At 49.3% G+C, this 15,040-nt stretch overlaps 4 protein-coding genes across 4 annotated transcripts; 1 reads left to right on the forward strand and 3 right to left on the reverse strand.

Moving 5' to 3' along the window:
* Positions 1-6,146: 6,146 nt before the first annotated feature.
* On the reverse strand, positions 6,147-6,425 carry M436DRAFT_85297 (uncharacterized protein; the record flags this gene model as incomplete). Its single annotated transcript, XM_013568292.1, has 2 exons — positions 6,147-6,246; positions 6,298-6,425. 2 exons carry the CDS (start codon positions 6,423-6,425, stop codon positions 6,147-6,149), a joined length of 228 nt encoding a protein of 75 aa, XP_013423746.1.
* Positions 6,426-6,716: 291 nt separating this feature from the next.
* On the reverse strand, positions 6,717-7,765 carry M436DRAFT_85298 (uncharacterized protein; the record flags this gene model as incomplete). The annotated part of the gene is made up of 3 exons (XM_013568293.1): positions 6,717-6,918; positions 6,978-7,429; positions 7,463-7,765. The coding sequence occupies 3 exons, from the start codon at positions 7,763-7,765 to the stop codon at positions 6,717-6,719; spliced, it is 957 nt and encodes a 318-aa protein (XP_013423747.1).
* A 405-nt stretch (positions 7,766-8,170) lies between these two features.
* On the reverse strand, positions 8,171-11,023 carry M436DRAFT_67084 (uncharacterized protein; the record flags this gene model as incomplete). Its single annotated transcript, XM_013568253.1, has 4 exons — positions 8,171-8,737; positions 8,867-9,052; positions 9,896-10,116; positions 10,279-11,023. The coding sequence occupies 4 exons, from the start codon at positions 11,021-11,023 to the stop codon at positions 8,171-8,173; spliced, it is 1,719 nt and encodes a 572-aa protein (XP_013423707.1).
* A 1,091-nt stretch (positions 11,024-12,114) lies between these two features.
* M436DRAFT_67085 (uncharacterized protein) lies at positions 12,115-13,630 on the forward strand (the record flags this gene model as incomplete). Its single annotated transcript, XM_013568254.1, has 5 exons — positions 12,115-12,271; positions 12,326-12,406; positions 12,462-12,594; positions 12,827-13,064; positions 13,118-13,630. The coding sequence occupies 5 exons, from the start codon at positions 12,115-12,117 to the stop codon at positions 13,628-13,630; spliced, it is 1,122 nt and encodes a 373-aa protein (XP_013423708.1).
* Positions 13,631-15,040: the final 1,410 nt, after the last annotated feature.

Raw genomic sequence — 15,040 nt, forward strand, 5'->3', positions numbered from 1 at the left:
ACTGAAGGCGCGAAACAGTATTATCGGGGCAGCAGATGATGTGACTAACTTTCTGCTAAAAGCAGACTTGGTAGAGCCAGCAAGAGACAGGTGTCTAGATTGGCTTGCTAGGTGGAAGTCGCACTGCAAACTGATCCTCGATGGAACCAGCACGATCGTGGGAGGGTACGCGCTTCTTAAGTATTTGGCGGATCGCTTCAGTATTCTGTAATACCCCGCGCCTTGTTGTTTAGCCTCATCTCGGATAAATCCTTTAAGAGACCGCTTGTATGCAGTTGAGCTAGAACATTCACCTTCCCTTCCGGGTAATGCTAGCAAGTCATTGTTTTCTTTTGTTTTCTTATCTTTTGGTTGCTTTTCCTTCCTTTACATCTTTTCTTTTTTGTTATTCTTTCTTGTTTTATCATCTTGTTTTCTTTTTTCTTTATTCTCTTCTTTATTCTCTTCTTTGTTTTCTTTTTTTGTTTTTATTACTTGCTTAGCTTTCTATAGCGTAATGTATACGTTACCTATACTAAACGGCCCCTAGGAAGAACTAGCAATAGACTTTATAACGGATTTACTTCTAAGTAAATTCTATAACGAAGTATTCGATTCTATCCTTATAGTAGTAGATCGATTTACTAAAATAGCTAAGTACATTCTAACTACTAAGCGTTATAACGCTACTACGCTTATAAACCTATTCCTTAAGAATATTATATACTACTTTAGAGTCTCTAAGCGAATCGTATCTAATAGAGGGTTAGTGTTTATAAGCTAATTCTAGTTAGATATATATTACATAACGTAGGTAAAACGTAGGCTCTTTATAGCCTTCTACCTATAAATAGATAGATAAACCGAGCGATAAATCTAGACACTTAAGTAGTACTTACGCTATTTCTATAGTAAGAAATAAGATAACTAGGTATCTTAGTTACTACTAGTAGAGTTTATAAGTAATAATAGTAAGAACGCTACGTTATGTATAAGTCCTTTTTATACGCTATATAGATATAGTTTAAGATTATATATAGAGACCTAGGACGGGCCTTAAGAAGGGAAGGTGCTAGCGATATTAAGCTAAGTATAGGAACTATAAAGGATACGTAACTCCTTTATAGATACCTTATAGTAAGTAAGTAAATAGTAACCCTATAGCTATAATAAACGGCATATAGAGTATACGTTTAAAGTAGGAGATAAAGTAATACTATTAGTAAAGAACCTTTATATATACTAGCTAAGCTAAAGACTATCTCTAAGATTTATTAGACCTTTTATAATTATAGAAGTAGTTAGATTATAGGCCTACTACTTAGGTCTTCTAGAGAACTACTAACGCCTCTATAATATATTCTATATCTCTCTTCTAGAACCGTACTACTAGTAAGATAGTTATAAGACTCCTATATTTACTATACTAGAACTAGTAGAAAGAAAAGAATAATAGGAGGTTAAAGAAATTATTAACTATAAGGGCACTAGTAAAAAGAAAGCCTTCTTTATTAAATAGATAGGCTAGCTAACTAAGTTTAACTCCTAGGTACCTATAGTAAAAATAGATAATATAGTAGAGGTATAAAACGTATATAAGACGTAAGGCTATTATAAATAAAGAGGTCGCCTACTAAAGGCTAGGAAATAAAGACACTAAAATAATAAAAGACTAAATTACTAGTATAGTTAGGCTTAGCGCCTACTAGCTATAGGGGTATTATAAGGTACTTATAGGTAAAATAAGTGTAAAGAGTAGTAAAGGAGATTAAGCCTTACCCTTATTGTCCTTACTACCTTTACTCTCCTTATTATCCTTATTATTAGATAAGTAACTATTAGAGCTATCCTTAGAGCTATTACCCTTACTAGGACCGGCGCTAGCTAGAGAAGTACTAGTAGCGCTACTAGTAGGAAGTAGGGCATCTATATTATTATTACTATCTAGGAGGTCGTTATTAGAGTTCTAGTAGTAGTTATTAACATTAGAGCACTTAGTATTAGAGGGGTAGTTAGAGTCGTTATTATTATCGTCGTTATTACTATTACTAGGAGGGGCGCTACCTATAGGGGCGTAGCTAGTAAAGTGTATAGTAATTATATCTAGGGCGCTAGCAGTATACGTAGCGTAGTAGTTAGCAAAATAGAGCTTATAGCGATTCTTAGTAGTCTCCTATTAATAAGAATCCTAAGTTAGTATTAAGAAAAATAGAGACTAGGCTACGTATAGTATAGGTAAGAAGTAGGCGAGAAATAACGTACTTAGGTAAGGTACTTAAGAGCACTATATATATAGATAGACTTATAAAGGTAAGCCACTTATATAGGTAAGCGCTTAACCTTATTACTCTTCTTAATAAGTGAGACGGATCAACTACGCATTGAATTTAAGAACTAATAGACGATATAGAAAGAGAGGAGCGCGAGGTGCGACTCGGTATTATGGCCGCGTGGGAGGTCTGTGCGCTAGTCTTGGCACACGGACCAAAGGACCACGGTTCGAATCTGTCCGAGGTCGATCCCGTGTCATTACCCCCCCCTTTTTCGAGCGAAGCTCCTGCGAGCTCTGAAAACTCCAAATCTGCAGTTTCCTCCAAAGTATCAACTTTTTGCTTGTTTGCCTTGTTTGCATACCTCCTGGCCGTCTCATGGCTAGAGGGGAGACCTTCGTTCCCCTCGCACAGATTACCACAACCGCGCTAAGCAGCTCGTCCTCCAAGGCAGGCGTAGGGCGCGTGAGAAACGCAGTGGTCTTCATGGAAAGCCTAGAGGGACTGTAGAAGCGCACTCAGCGTGTGACAAGGTTGCGTGCAGTGGCCCACAGTCTTCACAGAGTCCGCATGCAATGCGTGACGCTCAGATGGGGTTAACGAAGCTGCCAGATCTGAGGCGGTGTTCTGTAGTTCCACACTCGGTAAGGAGTCTCCAGCTAGGGCCTTGAATCCAGGCCACGGACCAGGGCCCTACGCCTCCTGTGATTCGTGGTAATCCGCAACTGCACCCTCAGCTCCATCCACAAGGTTCTGCCATGGTTCCCATTGAGGCTCGTATCCGGTGTACTCCACGAGGTACTGGAGTTGTCTGCCTCTGCCAACTTTCTTGTACCTCGAGGCGTGGACCTTTTTCACTTCCCAAATTTCTTCCCCCTCTTGATTGATGTCGACTGGCGGTGGCACGGACGGCTGCTGACCGGGCAGAGGGTCGTTCGCGGCAGGCGTCAGGAGCGAGACATGGAAGACGTTAGTGCCAAGTTTCCAGGACGGCGGCAGGTCGAGTTTGTACGAACGAGGGTTTAAGGAAGATGCGAGGCTGTCGATGATCTTGAAAGGGCCGAGGCGCTTTGAGTCGAGTTTCTTCGCGGGCCGCAGGCGGTTAACTAGGTGGCGGCTGTCTAGCCAGACGAGATCTCCAGTTTTGAATGCCGGCGCTTCTTAAGTCTTGTCGCGCTCTGCTCGTTGCGCCTGGATGAGGGTGAGTTCGTCGTTGAGTTGAGAGTGAAGTCTGCGCATGTCTTCTGCGAATTGATCTGCTTCCGCACGAGCCACCCGCGCCGGGGCTGGCACGTTACCGGCCTCCGGAGCCGGAGCAGTTGAGATGGCCGTTCTCATGTTTCTCCCACAGTCAGCGAAGAAGGGCGACATACCAGTGCTTTCGGAGTCCCTGTTGTTAAGGGCGAATTCGGCAAGAGGCAACCAGTTGACCCAGTCGGATTGGGTGAAGTTGACGAACGCACGAAGGTACTGCTCCATCTGCTGGTTGGTGTTCTCGTCCTGCCCATTTGTCTGTGGGTGCCATGCGGTGGACATGGCCTGGTTGATGCCCAATAACCGGCATAGTTCCTTAAAGAATGAGGACGTCCATTAGGTGCCTCTGTCCGTGACAAGCTCTTAAGGGACACCGTAGAGCTTGATTACCTGTAGCATAGCGAAGGCAGCGTCCAGGGACGAGATGGCGTTCATGGGTATGAAATGTTTCCTCTTCGTAAACCTGTCGGTTGCAGTCATGATATTGGTGTACTTGGTTCCATTTCGGCTCTTGCTCTCCGGCAGCGCGACGACGAAGTCCACTAACCAGGACACGCCCGGTCCACTTGGTACGTGCAAAGGCTTTTGCCTGCCGTGGGAAAAGCGTGGTGATTTTGTTCTGGCGCAGGTGTGGCAGTTCCTAACGAATCGTTTGACATCGTCGATCATTCCTAGCCAAACGTACTTTCTCGAGAGGAGGTTATACGTGCCAGTTCGTCCTGGGTGTCCCGCGAGTGGAGAATCGTGGGATAGTTTAATAGCTTCCGTTCGGAGTAGCTCCGGTACGTAAAGTTTGTCGGCGATGCAGAGCGTGTCTTGTTGCACGGTGCAGTCTAACAACGACAGAGCAAGGTGGACCTGTTTCATGTGATTCGGCAGGAAGGGGTACAGCTTCGGTGCTCCTGCCGCAAGGGCTTGTCGGATGGCTTATGCGAGGGGGTCGTTGACTTAAGCTTCTCTCAGCCTATCTTCGAATGGTGCGTCCTTAGTTTGCACCGGATAGAGAGCGGTATCTAGCCCGCAGAGAGACAACATCAATGTCTCTGTTCTAGATAGGGGCGCAGAGTGTTCGAGGGAGAGGTAAGCCAGAGCAGGGCCGCCCGGAAGCAAGCGGTTGTCGTCTAGGTTAGCAGGTTTGATTAACACTTCGTGGCGATCTAACTCCCTTTCGTCATTGTCATCCTAAGGGAAGTCGCTCGAGCGTCTCGACAAAGCGTCTGGTTTGATAGCTTTGGCGCCAGGCTAGTAAGTGAGCTTCTAGTTAAACCCGCTCATGAATTCGGACCAACGAGCTTGCCTGCGGTTTAAACGCTATTTGGTCGTAAAGTATTCGAGTGCCTTATAATCGGAAAGGACAGTTACGGGTCGGGGAGTGCCTGTCAATTCGGGTTCCCATTCCTCGAAGGCTTTGATGACGGCAAGCAGTTCTTTGTCGTGTATCTCGTATCGGCACTTAGCCGGAATCATCTTTTTTGACATAAATGCCACAGGTTTAAGGACGTTCGTTCCATCAGGCAAGACATGCCATTGCGACATGACGGCGCTAACCACCCAGTCGGAAGCGTCCGTCTCGACGACAGTGTCTTTTGCCCAGTCGAAGTGGGCGAGGATCGGGGCCTGTGTGAAGCGGAGCTTAAGGTCGTCAAAGGCTAGCTTTGCTTAGGGTGTGAGGGTGAATGGGACTCCCTTCTTACCCGCAGTCTTTGTCAAGTCCGTTAGGGGCTTCGCCACCTTTGAGAACTTCTCGATGAACCTTCTATAGAAATTGGCGAAGCCTAAGAACCCTTGGACATCCTTTAGGACTCTTAGTGTGGGCCACTCCTGTACTGCGGCGACCTTTTGTTTGTCCATAGACAGACCGTCGGTGCTAATAATCAACCCGAGGTACTTGACCGATGTGGCTTCGAATTCGCTTTTGTCGATGTCGGCATAGAGTTTTGCTTCCCGCAGCCGTTAAAGGACTTTACGCACGTGTAGTCGGTGCTCTGTCAAGGTTTCGCTAAAGATGAGGATGTCATTAAGGTACCTAGTGCAGAAGTCATCTAGGTAATCGTGCAGCGAAGCGTTGATATAGGACTAGAAGGTCCCCGGCGCGTTGCATAGGCCGAACGGCATGATAAGGTACTCGTATTGGCCGTAGCGTGTGTTAAAGGCTGTTTTCCATTCGTCTCCTTCCTTAATACGCATATTGTTGAAGGCCGCGATGATGTCCAGTTTTGAGAAGTACTTCGCACGAGACAGCTTGTCTAGCGTCTCTCTAATCAACGGTATGGGGTAGCGGTTCTTTATCGTCATGTCATTGAGTCCTCGGTAGTCTACGCAGAATCGCAGGCCACCTCCAGGTTTGCGGACTAGCAGCATAGGGGCTGCGGCGGGAGAACTGGACCGGCGTATGAAACCCTTGTCTAGGTTCTCGTCGAGGTATTTCTTAGTGGCAAGCAGCTCTTCATGCGACATGCCACGAGCCCGGGAATACGGGGGCTGCTTCCCAGGTTGCAGGTCGATACCATGGTCCTGTGGCCGGTGAGGGGGCAGCTGGTCGGCCGACTGCCGAGAAAAGACGTCCACATAGTCCATGTACTGCTTTGGGAGTTTCTCTCGCGGGTCCGAGTAGGCTTTGTTTAAGAACTTGTCCATGTCTTCTTAACTGATCGCCATGAGGTTGACCAGGTCTTGGGGGTCGCCTTTTGCTTCGCAAGAAGCACTAGCGATGACTCGGTGGATGTAGTCTGGGTCCTTAGCGCTGATATGGCAAGCTTGCAGTGGCGGCTCTTCGTCCTGTATCGGGACGTACACGAGGGCGTGAGTTTCGTATCCCGCGTGTACGAGTCGTGCAAACTCCTCAGCGGTAGCTTTAGAGATATCCAAGTCTCGGTCTTTCTTAGGGCGAAGGTCATGGGTGTTCGCACAGGGGACCAGCATGGTGCGGCCTCCTTGGAGACAGTGGATTCGACAGTGGTCGGAGTTCAGCGTGATCGTGCGGTGTATCCAGTCTAGCGAGGCGTTATGCCTCTCGATCTAAGGAAGGCCGAGAATGAGGTCGCGGTTGCCCAGGTTAGTGACATAGCACATAAGTTGCTCCTTGTGATGTCCGATGTCAAGGAATACGCGGGCGACGTGGGTAATGACTTGGGCGACGACTCCTGTGGCCAGTCGGAGTCGGCGTGGATTTTTAAGTTCAATTAGAGTATAGTTTCGGTTTTGCGCGGTGGATTAGTTGATGAAGCAGGCGTCTGCTCCGCAGTCGTAGAGGGCTCGAGTAACAGTAGGGGAATTATCGTCATTGACAGGGGCTATGTTACACTGGATGAGGAAGTGCTTGCTAGTCAAGTCCTTCTCGTCCGCATCTATGCTTGAAAGGTGAAGCTCCTTTCCTAATGATCCCTTCTTCCTCGTACTCTGCTGCTCGTTTAGCCTGTGTTTGTTTTCCTAATCCTCGTTCAGTCCTTAAGAGCGTCTTTGCTTAAGGACTACTCGTTTTCCGACTCCGCAGCGGCGCCGACAGGTTTGTTAGCGGGGGGTTCTAAAGTGTCGGCGGCGGCAAGGTTGGAAGTCTTGTTCTTGCGCTCAGGGCAGCGGGCGAACGTGTGCTCAGTGCTGCGGCACTCGAAGCACTGTCCCTTGTCTCGGAACTTCTGGCGTTCGGCGGCGCTGAGCTTGAGGAAGGACTCTGGACGGTTGTCGTTGGCACGAGGCTTAGGGGGCTTATCGGAGCCTGAGGCGGAGCCTGAGCCACGGCCACGGTTGCCAGAGCCTAGGTTGGGGTTGGCATCAGTGCGGCGAGGGTTGTCGCTCTTAGTGTACGAGTCGACACGTGCGAAGCCAGCATCCAAGGCGTAGCAGCGTTTGATGAGGACCTTGACGCTGTCGATGTCATGTCCATCGTTCAGCTTTGAGCCATAGCGGGCGCTTAGCTTGTCCAGAATCTGTTGGACCTAAGCTGCTTCCGGAAGGTCGACATATGCCATCTTTTCTTCGTACTTTGCAAAGAAGTCGGCGAAGCTTTCCTTAGGACCTTGCTTGAGGTTGTTGAGCTTAGTCCAGGCGCGTGTGGCGCGGTGGCGGTCACCGTACCAGTCGCTGAGTTGGTCGAAGCATTCATCGGCGGTTCTAAAGGCGAGGGCGTTGTTGGTGACGGCCGTGCCAGGGATACGAACCTGCAGTCTCTCGAAGACTGACTGGTCGGTACGTGTCAAGATGTAACGGAGTTTGACGCCCTCGGACTTGCCGTCGAACTCCCCTGATTCCAACTTCATGCGCATCTTGACGAGCTAGTGGGCGAACTTGACCTTGCCAGTAGTCTCGTTAGAGAACTCCGGGGGTTCGGGGACCTTGATGGCGCGGTGAGCGAAAGAGGAGGCGTGAGTGGGAGCTTCGGAGAAGTGGGCACGAGACGAAGGTGCTTCGGAGACACGGGCGCCTAAGCGACGGAGTGGTGAGTTAAGACGACGGGGAGACGTGCGACGGATTTGGCGTCGAGGGTAGGGCGAGACGGAACGTGGTCGAGAGATGGACCTGTAACCACTCCTGTTCTCAGAACGAGGAGACTGGTGGGTACGGCCTCTGGCGTTCAGCTCCTGGTTCGCGTCCTCGAGCTGGCGGCGGAGCTCTTCAAGATCGCTCTAGGCTTCCTGGAGTTGCTTCTTGTTGTCGCGCATCTCTTGTTCCTAAGTGGTGAGTCGGGCAGCACGGCGTTCGGCGGCGGTGCGGTTGTGATCAGCAGCAGCGCGACTCTCAGTCAGGGCAGTCTCAAGTTCCACAACTTGCTCTTCCAGGACCGTAAGGTCGTCTAGGGCCTCCAGGTCCTTCTTGCGGCGTTCTTGCAGTGCGACAATGGCGGCGTGCCACATGGCAGGTTCAGCCTGGACCTTCTGGGCAAAGTCGCCAGCGTCGAAGGCCGTCAGGTCAAGGTGGTCGGCGTTGAGGGTGTTGTCGGTCTTGGACTGCATGATGTCCATAATGATCTCGTTCAGGTTCAGCTGGTGGCCTGCGGTGATGTCGAGGAGGGTTTGGTCAAGCTCAAAGTCGTTGTCTTCATTTGAGTGGGTTGTGTTTTCGAGTTCGGTGGTCTCGTAGGTGCTAGGGAGACGGGGACGGGCATCGGCGGAGCCATTAAAGCGAGGGCGGTGGTCGTCTTCGTCGCGCTCAGGGACGGTACGGGCCGGGCGGTTCTGTGAGTCCGTGGCGACAGTCCGCGACTGCGTGTTCAATTGCGAAGAGGCGGTGTTGTATGTCTGTTAAGTGTCGTCGTGCAGCGGGGGGCGAGGAATGCGAGGTCGATCTCTGACGGGCTGCAGACCGGTGGGCATCGGTTGACGATGTTCCGTGGTGTGCGACTGCGAGCGGGATCTGGTCGTACGAACCAGGGCAGACTGATCGGTGATGGACTTGTCAGCGCTCATGCGAGGAGCCTTACCTGTATCTTGGTTGTTCTGTTGTTGAGGGAGGCGGCGCTCTGCGGCAGCCTTTGCGAGGAGGCCTGCGCGGCCAGGATCGATGGGAGCAGACATGCTTGTTGATACTACAAGTGTACCGGCAACTGCTGCGCGCTGTTGCAATGACCTACCAGGTCGACCTACGGGGTCAGAGATTGGTCTATTAGAGTGAGACGGATCAACTGCGCATTGAATTCAAGAACTAATAGACGATATAGAAAGAGAGGAGCGCGAGGTGCGACTCGGTATTATGGCCGCGTGGGAGGTCTGTGCGCTAGTCTTGGCACACGGACCAAAGGACCACGGTTCGAATCTGTCCGAGGTCGATTCCGTGTCAATAAGGTAGATAGGTATTATAGCTAACTATTCTCTTAGAAAGAATAACTAGTTATAGGGTTAGACTTATAAAGAGGAGTGTTAAGTAAGTAGTAAAGTAAGTAGTATAATATATAGTAGTATATACTAAAGGGACTATTAGAATAACTAATTAAGTTTAACGTAGGACTTCCTAGTAAAGACCTGCCTACCTATATACCTAATAGAGAATAAGTATATATATGTTGCTCTATATGCTCTATAGTGCTCTATAGAGTAGAGTAGTAGAGTAGAGTAGAGTATATAGCGTTTTTTTTTATATAAGGTACTCTATTATACTAAGGTATAGAGAATAATAGAGTAGGCTATACGACCCCATTATTAGTAGGATTATAATACTATCCCCTTCTATACTAGCGTTATCCCGACGCTAACGTACATAACTAGCTACTACCTCTAGCTTTCTACCTTAGTAAGTAATGGACCTTTTCTACTATGCCTAAAGACACTAGCACTAAACGTCGTAAAAGACTCGCCGAATATATCGAATCTAAAGGAACTATTATAGTAAAACCCTACGCCATATGTTCGGGTTTCATGAATGAAGTATCGTTCAGTCAGCATAACGTCGACTTCGCTCACCCAATTGATGCCGACAAGTACCCCGCCAGACAAGGTGTAAACGGCATGCAGCCATCCGGATGGTAGGTACACCATCTCCTTGTGGTTCGCAACCATGTAGTATCCGCGCTCGAGGGAGTTCGACAGTGCGATGAACTTATGCTCGCTGTCCTTGGAACGGTATATCAAGTCGAGGTTATACGGAGTGGGGGGGTAGCAAGCCCATAATCTGACACATGGTCCTAATGTCGAGCTTAGTACATGAGTGTCAGAATCTGGACACAGCGATGTGGTAGTTAGTGTAGAGCTTGAAGAGATGTAGCGCCTCGAATACTAAGTACCTATGTGGAGATCTGTAAATGAGAATTTGGGCGTCAGTACGGCGGTCATCGACTCATACTCACCCATTGTATTACCTAGGCTCATCTTCAGTTCTTCTGGGACACGCATGACATACATATCAGCTTCTGCGAAAGGAATGTTGAACGCGTATGGTGTGTTTGAAGGGTCAGGCTCAGAAAGACATCGGAAGATATCGGAGATCAGCTCGTAGGCTGCGTTGCCAGACACAAGACACGATTCTCCCCGCCGTCTCATCTCCCCTTTAGCCACATTCGCAATCGCTACTCCAATAAGTATTCGATCGTTTGGTCTAGCCAGCCAGCATTCCTCAGCAGGATACAAGCGCGGGATATCAAGACGAAGATCTCCCTTGCTGTTGCGTGAGATATGCCGGAGGTTCCCAATCGATATTGCGTTCCTGAAAGATCCGGCTATGGCACTGATAGGGCCATCAGTTGTTGCGAGGAATTCAGCCAGTAGGACATCAGATGTGTCTGATCGCTCTGAAGTTACAGCTGTAAATGATTCGTGCCGGCTCAATGAATGTTGTGGAGTCCCCCGTGATCCCACGTCATATTCGGGTTTCTGTCGTAAAGCTCCCATCTTCTCCCGCAAGAAAGGTTGCTTCTGGATACAACTAGGAGGAACTCCATGTATCGCTAAAGATCTTTTACGCTTCTGAAATAGTCTGCCGGGTACCGGGATGACATGGAAGTGTACATTGACAAAACCTGCATCACTTCCAACCAAGGGTTCGTGATATATCTTGCCAATTCTCCCCTTGGTCTTCGGTATGAGGTCGTTCATCGTTGAAGTGCAATCGTGCTGACTTGTTGGTAGCTTGTAGCTGAGTAAAAAGGGTGTTCACGCAGTAAGCCTTTGATTTGGATATGTGGTCTGACCCATCCTGATATGGGGCAGCGGAAGTCTCTCAGGAGCTCTGAACGGTTCCTAATGACAGACGACGACAAGCGAAGACAAGTGATGACAGCCGACGTCAAAGGACAGCAGACGCCGGTAGATGATGGCAGAGAACGAATACTGAGGAGACAGCACAGTGTAGGTGGGAGAGATCGGAGAAGACAGACACTAAGAGCACCTATCGTGCTCCTGGAACACACCATGACGCACTGCGAAGTGCACAGACAAGCTCGCGACAAAGCACTTGTGTTCATCAACTTGACAGACCTACTGACCAAAATCTTGGAGGTGGCGGACACAGTTACAGGCGTACCTAGACACTGAAGTTTGGTCAATCGGCGGTCTGACGTTTAACATGGTCTCACGGCTCTGGATCGATGTTTCACCGCGAATTAAATAGGCAGGACTGGCCGAGCATGTTCGGATCCTTTTGAGACCGGAGTCGGCGCTTGGAAACAAGGTTACGAAGATGTCAAGTAGGGCGCAAACCGCTGATCCCAGTTTTCATGCGATCCGCTGCTGTATGCATTCTGGTCATAACGGTTTTTCGCTTCGGTACACTAGTCCCGATAGAGACAACACGCTGGTTATACCGGGTATGCCCAGCGTTTTGTCGCGATACTTTAGCCAACCTACAACTTGCACAACAATTCAGTGCTTATTGATAATCGAAGACAAGATACATGTAGCCGACTTCCAAATCTCTTCCAAGTTTTGTGATGTCACGTCAAGGTTTAATGGTCCTGGATCGATGCTAAGAGTGCAGATGATGGATTACTGTCCACTTTCTCTGGCTGGGTCAGGTAGGTCATGTAAGATGTCAGGTAGGGCGCGCCCCTGCGCCTCGACTGCAGTCTGCCCGGGTAATCTCGGGGCCCTGCCGCAAACGCAGCTCACTGCGTTATCTCAAGATTGCAGATCTTTGCCCGCTCTCTGCTCCTAATCTACAACGACTTTGACGAGACCCGCCGCCAAAGATGTGGTGCATGAAGAACGAGTTGGCTCTTGACAAGATTGTCCGCTCTGCACTCGTGCCAATCTTCTCCAAAGCTCCCCTGGCCCCGAAGAGACTTGGTAGATTCTTACTGAGTTGGTCGATAGGTTTCCTGCTCGCACTTCCTTATGGAGTCATGGGTACGTCCACCCAATATGCTACACTGGAGACATGCTGATACAATGTCGCCAAAGCGGACCGTGTTGGCCGTAAGAGAGTCCTTCGCCTCTCCATCATAGGCCTCGTCCTTTGCGACACGTTCAAGCTTATCGTCAGTAAGTTTCGACCTCCGCCAATCCATTCATATAACTGTTTTACTGACAAAGTAAGTATGGCAATCGGACTACATGCCCTTGCGGATGATCTGGCTGGCTCCTGTGTTTAGGATAATAGGGGGCGGGGATGCCGTAGCTGCAACAATGGTACTCGCGGCATTAGCAGATGTCTACGAGGACGAAGAAAGGTAAGGAGATACAAGTCTGATCGCCATCATCAATTCTGACTCCTGCAAGAACCATCGTATTCACTAGAGTTGCGTCCATGGCAACGGTTTGCGAGCTTTTATCTCCTCTGATCGCTTCCGCATTCATGCCAATAAACCCATGGATACCAATTACTCTGGGGACCGCACTGTTCTCAATCGGGGCACTAATCACTTTGACTCTGCTGCCAGAGACCTCTCAACATCGACCAAGGTCTGACGCTGTGTATCATCATGACATCGACTCTGGATCTTGCACAACACAATGTCAGACTCGTGGCGGCTTGATTGCCAGATCAACCTCGATACTTGCGCGGAGTCTTGCCGCCATCTTCGCCGATAGAAACGTCCTCTTCTTGCTGTTTGGCTTCTTCGCAACTACCGTCGGCACAGTGGCCGCCGGATTCGAGTTGCAATACGTTCACAGGCGATATGGCTGGAGCTACGCACGCGTACGTCCCATGATCAGCTTCTTTCTGGTCCGGAGATACTGACCCCCGTATAGGCGAGCTCTCTTTTGGCCATCCGGCCATTTGTGACAATCATTGTGCTTTTGATAATCATTCCTACATCCAGCAAGATCCTCCTAGTGGCGTGCAGCGTGTCAAATGCTCAGAAGGATCTCATTCTGGTACGTGGCAGCGCCACTCTTCTCATGATCGGAACATTACTTCTCGGCATCTCAGAGGTATCTTCTGTTGCAGTGTTCTCTTTCGTCGTCTTTGCACTAGGCAACGGGTTTACGACTGTGAGTAAGAGTCTGCTTACGACTTTCGGCCCGCATGAAATGGCCGGGACCCTGCTATCCGCGATGAACGTCAGTGCAGCCCTGGGAGCAGTCATCGCTGGGCCATTGATAACTGTCACTTTCAACCTAGGTCTGGAGTGGGGCGGAGCCTGGATAGGTGCACCTTTATTCTTTGTAACTCTACTCTATGCTTTGACTCTAGCTTCTGTGTGCCTCCTGAAGGCTCCAGAAGATCTCAAGCATGATGTCACAGAAGATCTGGCAGCATGAACTCGAGCTTATGCAGCTGCTCTGAAACATGCACTAGAGGTGCCCTTGGATATGTTACGAGATAGGTCTTTACAGGTGTTTAGCAAATTTTTCGCGTCCTACATCAAGATAGGCTTTCGCGTCCGTTGTGCAAGCAAGTAAGCCATCAGGAACGCAAGCAGGGTGATCAAAATGGCACTCCTTCTGTGAACCGAAGCCTGTTCGGAAGGATTGGACGCCAACGGCTGCGGAGTGAGGTCCAGTGTATCTCAAAGCACTAGCGTCGTTCACGTAGACTTGTTGACCGCAACACATTACGAACTTGAGGCTCAGAGTGTCGTTGCCCCTGGTGAGGAGCGTGGAGCTTGTGTTGGAGCATTCGATGTTAGGGGACACAGATGGTTTGGCGAGTGCTTACAGGCGTTTTCTAGATTACGCTTGTGGTATCATGATCAACAATTCAGTCCGTATCGAAGCGCCGGCCCAAACAATCTTGTATCTTTCTTGTATACCATAACTTTCGACCAAGGCGTCCCTCGTCATTAACAACTTGGATCGAACTCTCAGTGATATGAGTGCGGTCGATTGCCTAGGGTTCAGGTTCATTCTCGTGCTATGTGGCAAAGATGTGGTCTGCATCTTCCACCTTTGCAATAAGATACTGGTGAACGATTCTTTGTCGACGAAGGCAAACCGACGACGACAGTCTAGCTAATGTTGCAGCTTTCGCGTCAGAGTAGACACGCCTTGGGGACGGAGTCAGCCTGGAAATCATTGGTTTCTGAACGGAAGCTGGTAGGATTATTGATTGTGTTCGAGTAAGATCCTCCTCTTCAGATCTGGAGCATCTTGGCAGATCTCTTCACGTCCCAGTCTTTCGGCTGGGAAGCCGCAGGCCGCAAGGACGCGCTATCACGCCCTACTTGACATGTTTCGCGGTCCGTTTTAAGGTTTGGACGGAGCGTTGTCGGCACCGGTAGCTTGCCGACATTGCGTCACGCATCTCGGCTAACGGCGTACGCCCTACTTGACTTGGGCCAACCCTTTCTGTCCTCGGCCGCATGCCGTGATGCGAGCTATGGCGAATGAGAGACGAGCACAAGACACACCTCAGGTTTTTGACATCGTGATTCCGACTTTACACCACAGTGCTCTAGGTTGAATTGATGAATTCCAAGCCTGAATACCAAATAGATAGCGAGTCTCGACTTGCAAATCTGAAATCTCATCAATGCAGACTCTACGAGAGACCTTAGTCTGGTACTGAGCTTTAGTCAAAAGCCTGAATGACGACGGAGATTATGGACAGCAGGATTCCGTCGGGCCACCGAACAGGATCACATCAATCAGGATAGTAAACATGTGTACAGATTTTTGACTGTGAACGGTGCTGCTAGCCGACAGGCTCATACTACTGGTGAAAACTGTAAT

This window comes from Aureobasidium namibiae (assembly GCF_000721765.1).
Source record: "Aureobasidium namibiae CBS 147.97 unplaced genomic scaffold scaffold_20, whole genome shotgun sequence".
In the NCBI taxonomy this organism is placed as follows: Eukaryota; Fungi; Ascomycota; class Dothideomycetes; order Dothideales; family Saccotheciaceae; genus Aureobasidium; species Aureobasidium namibiae.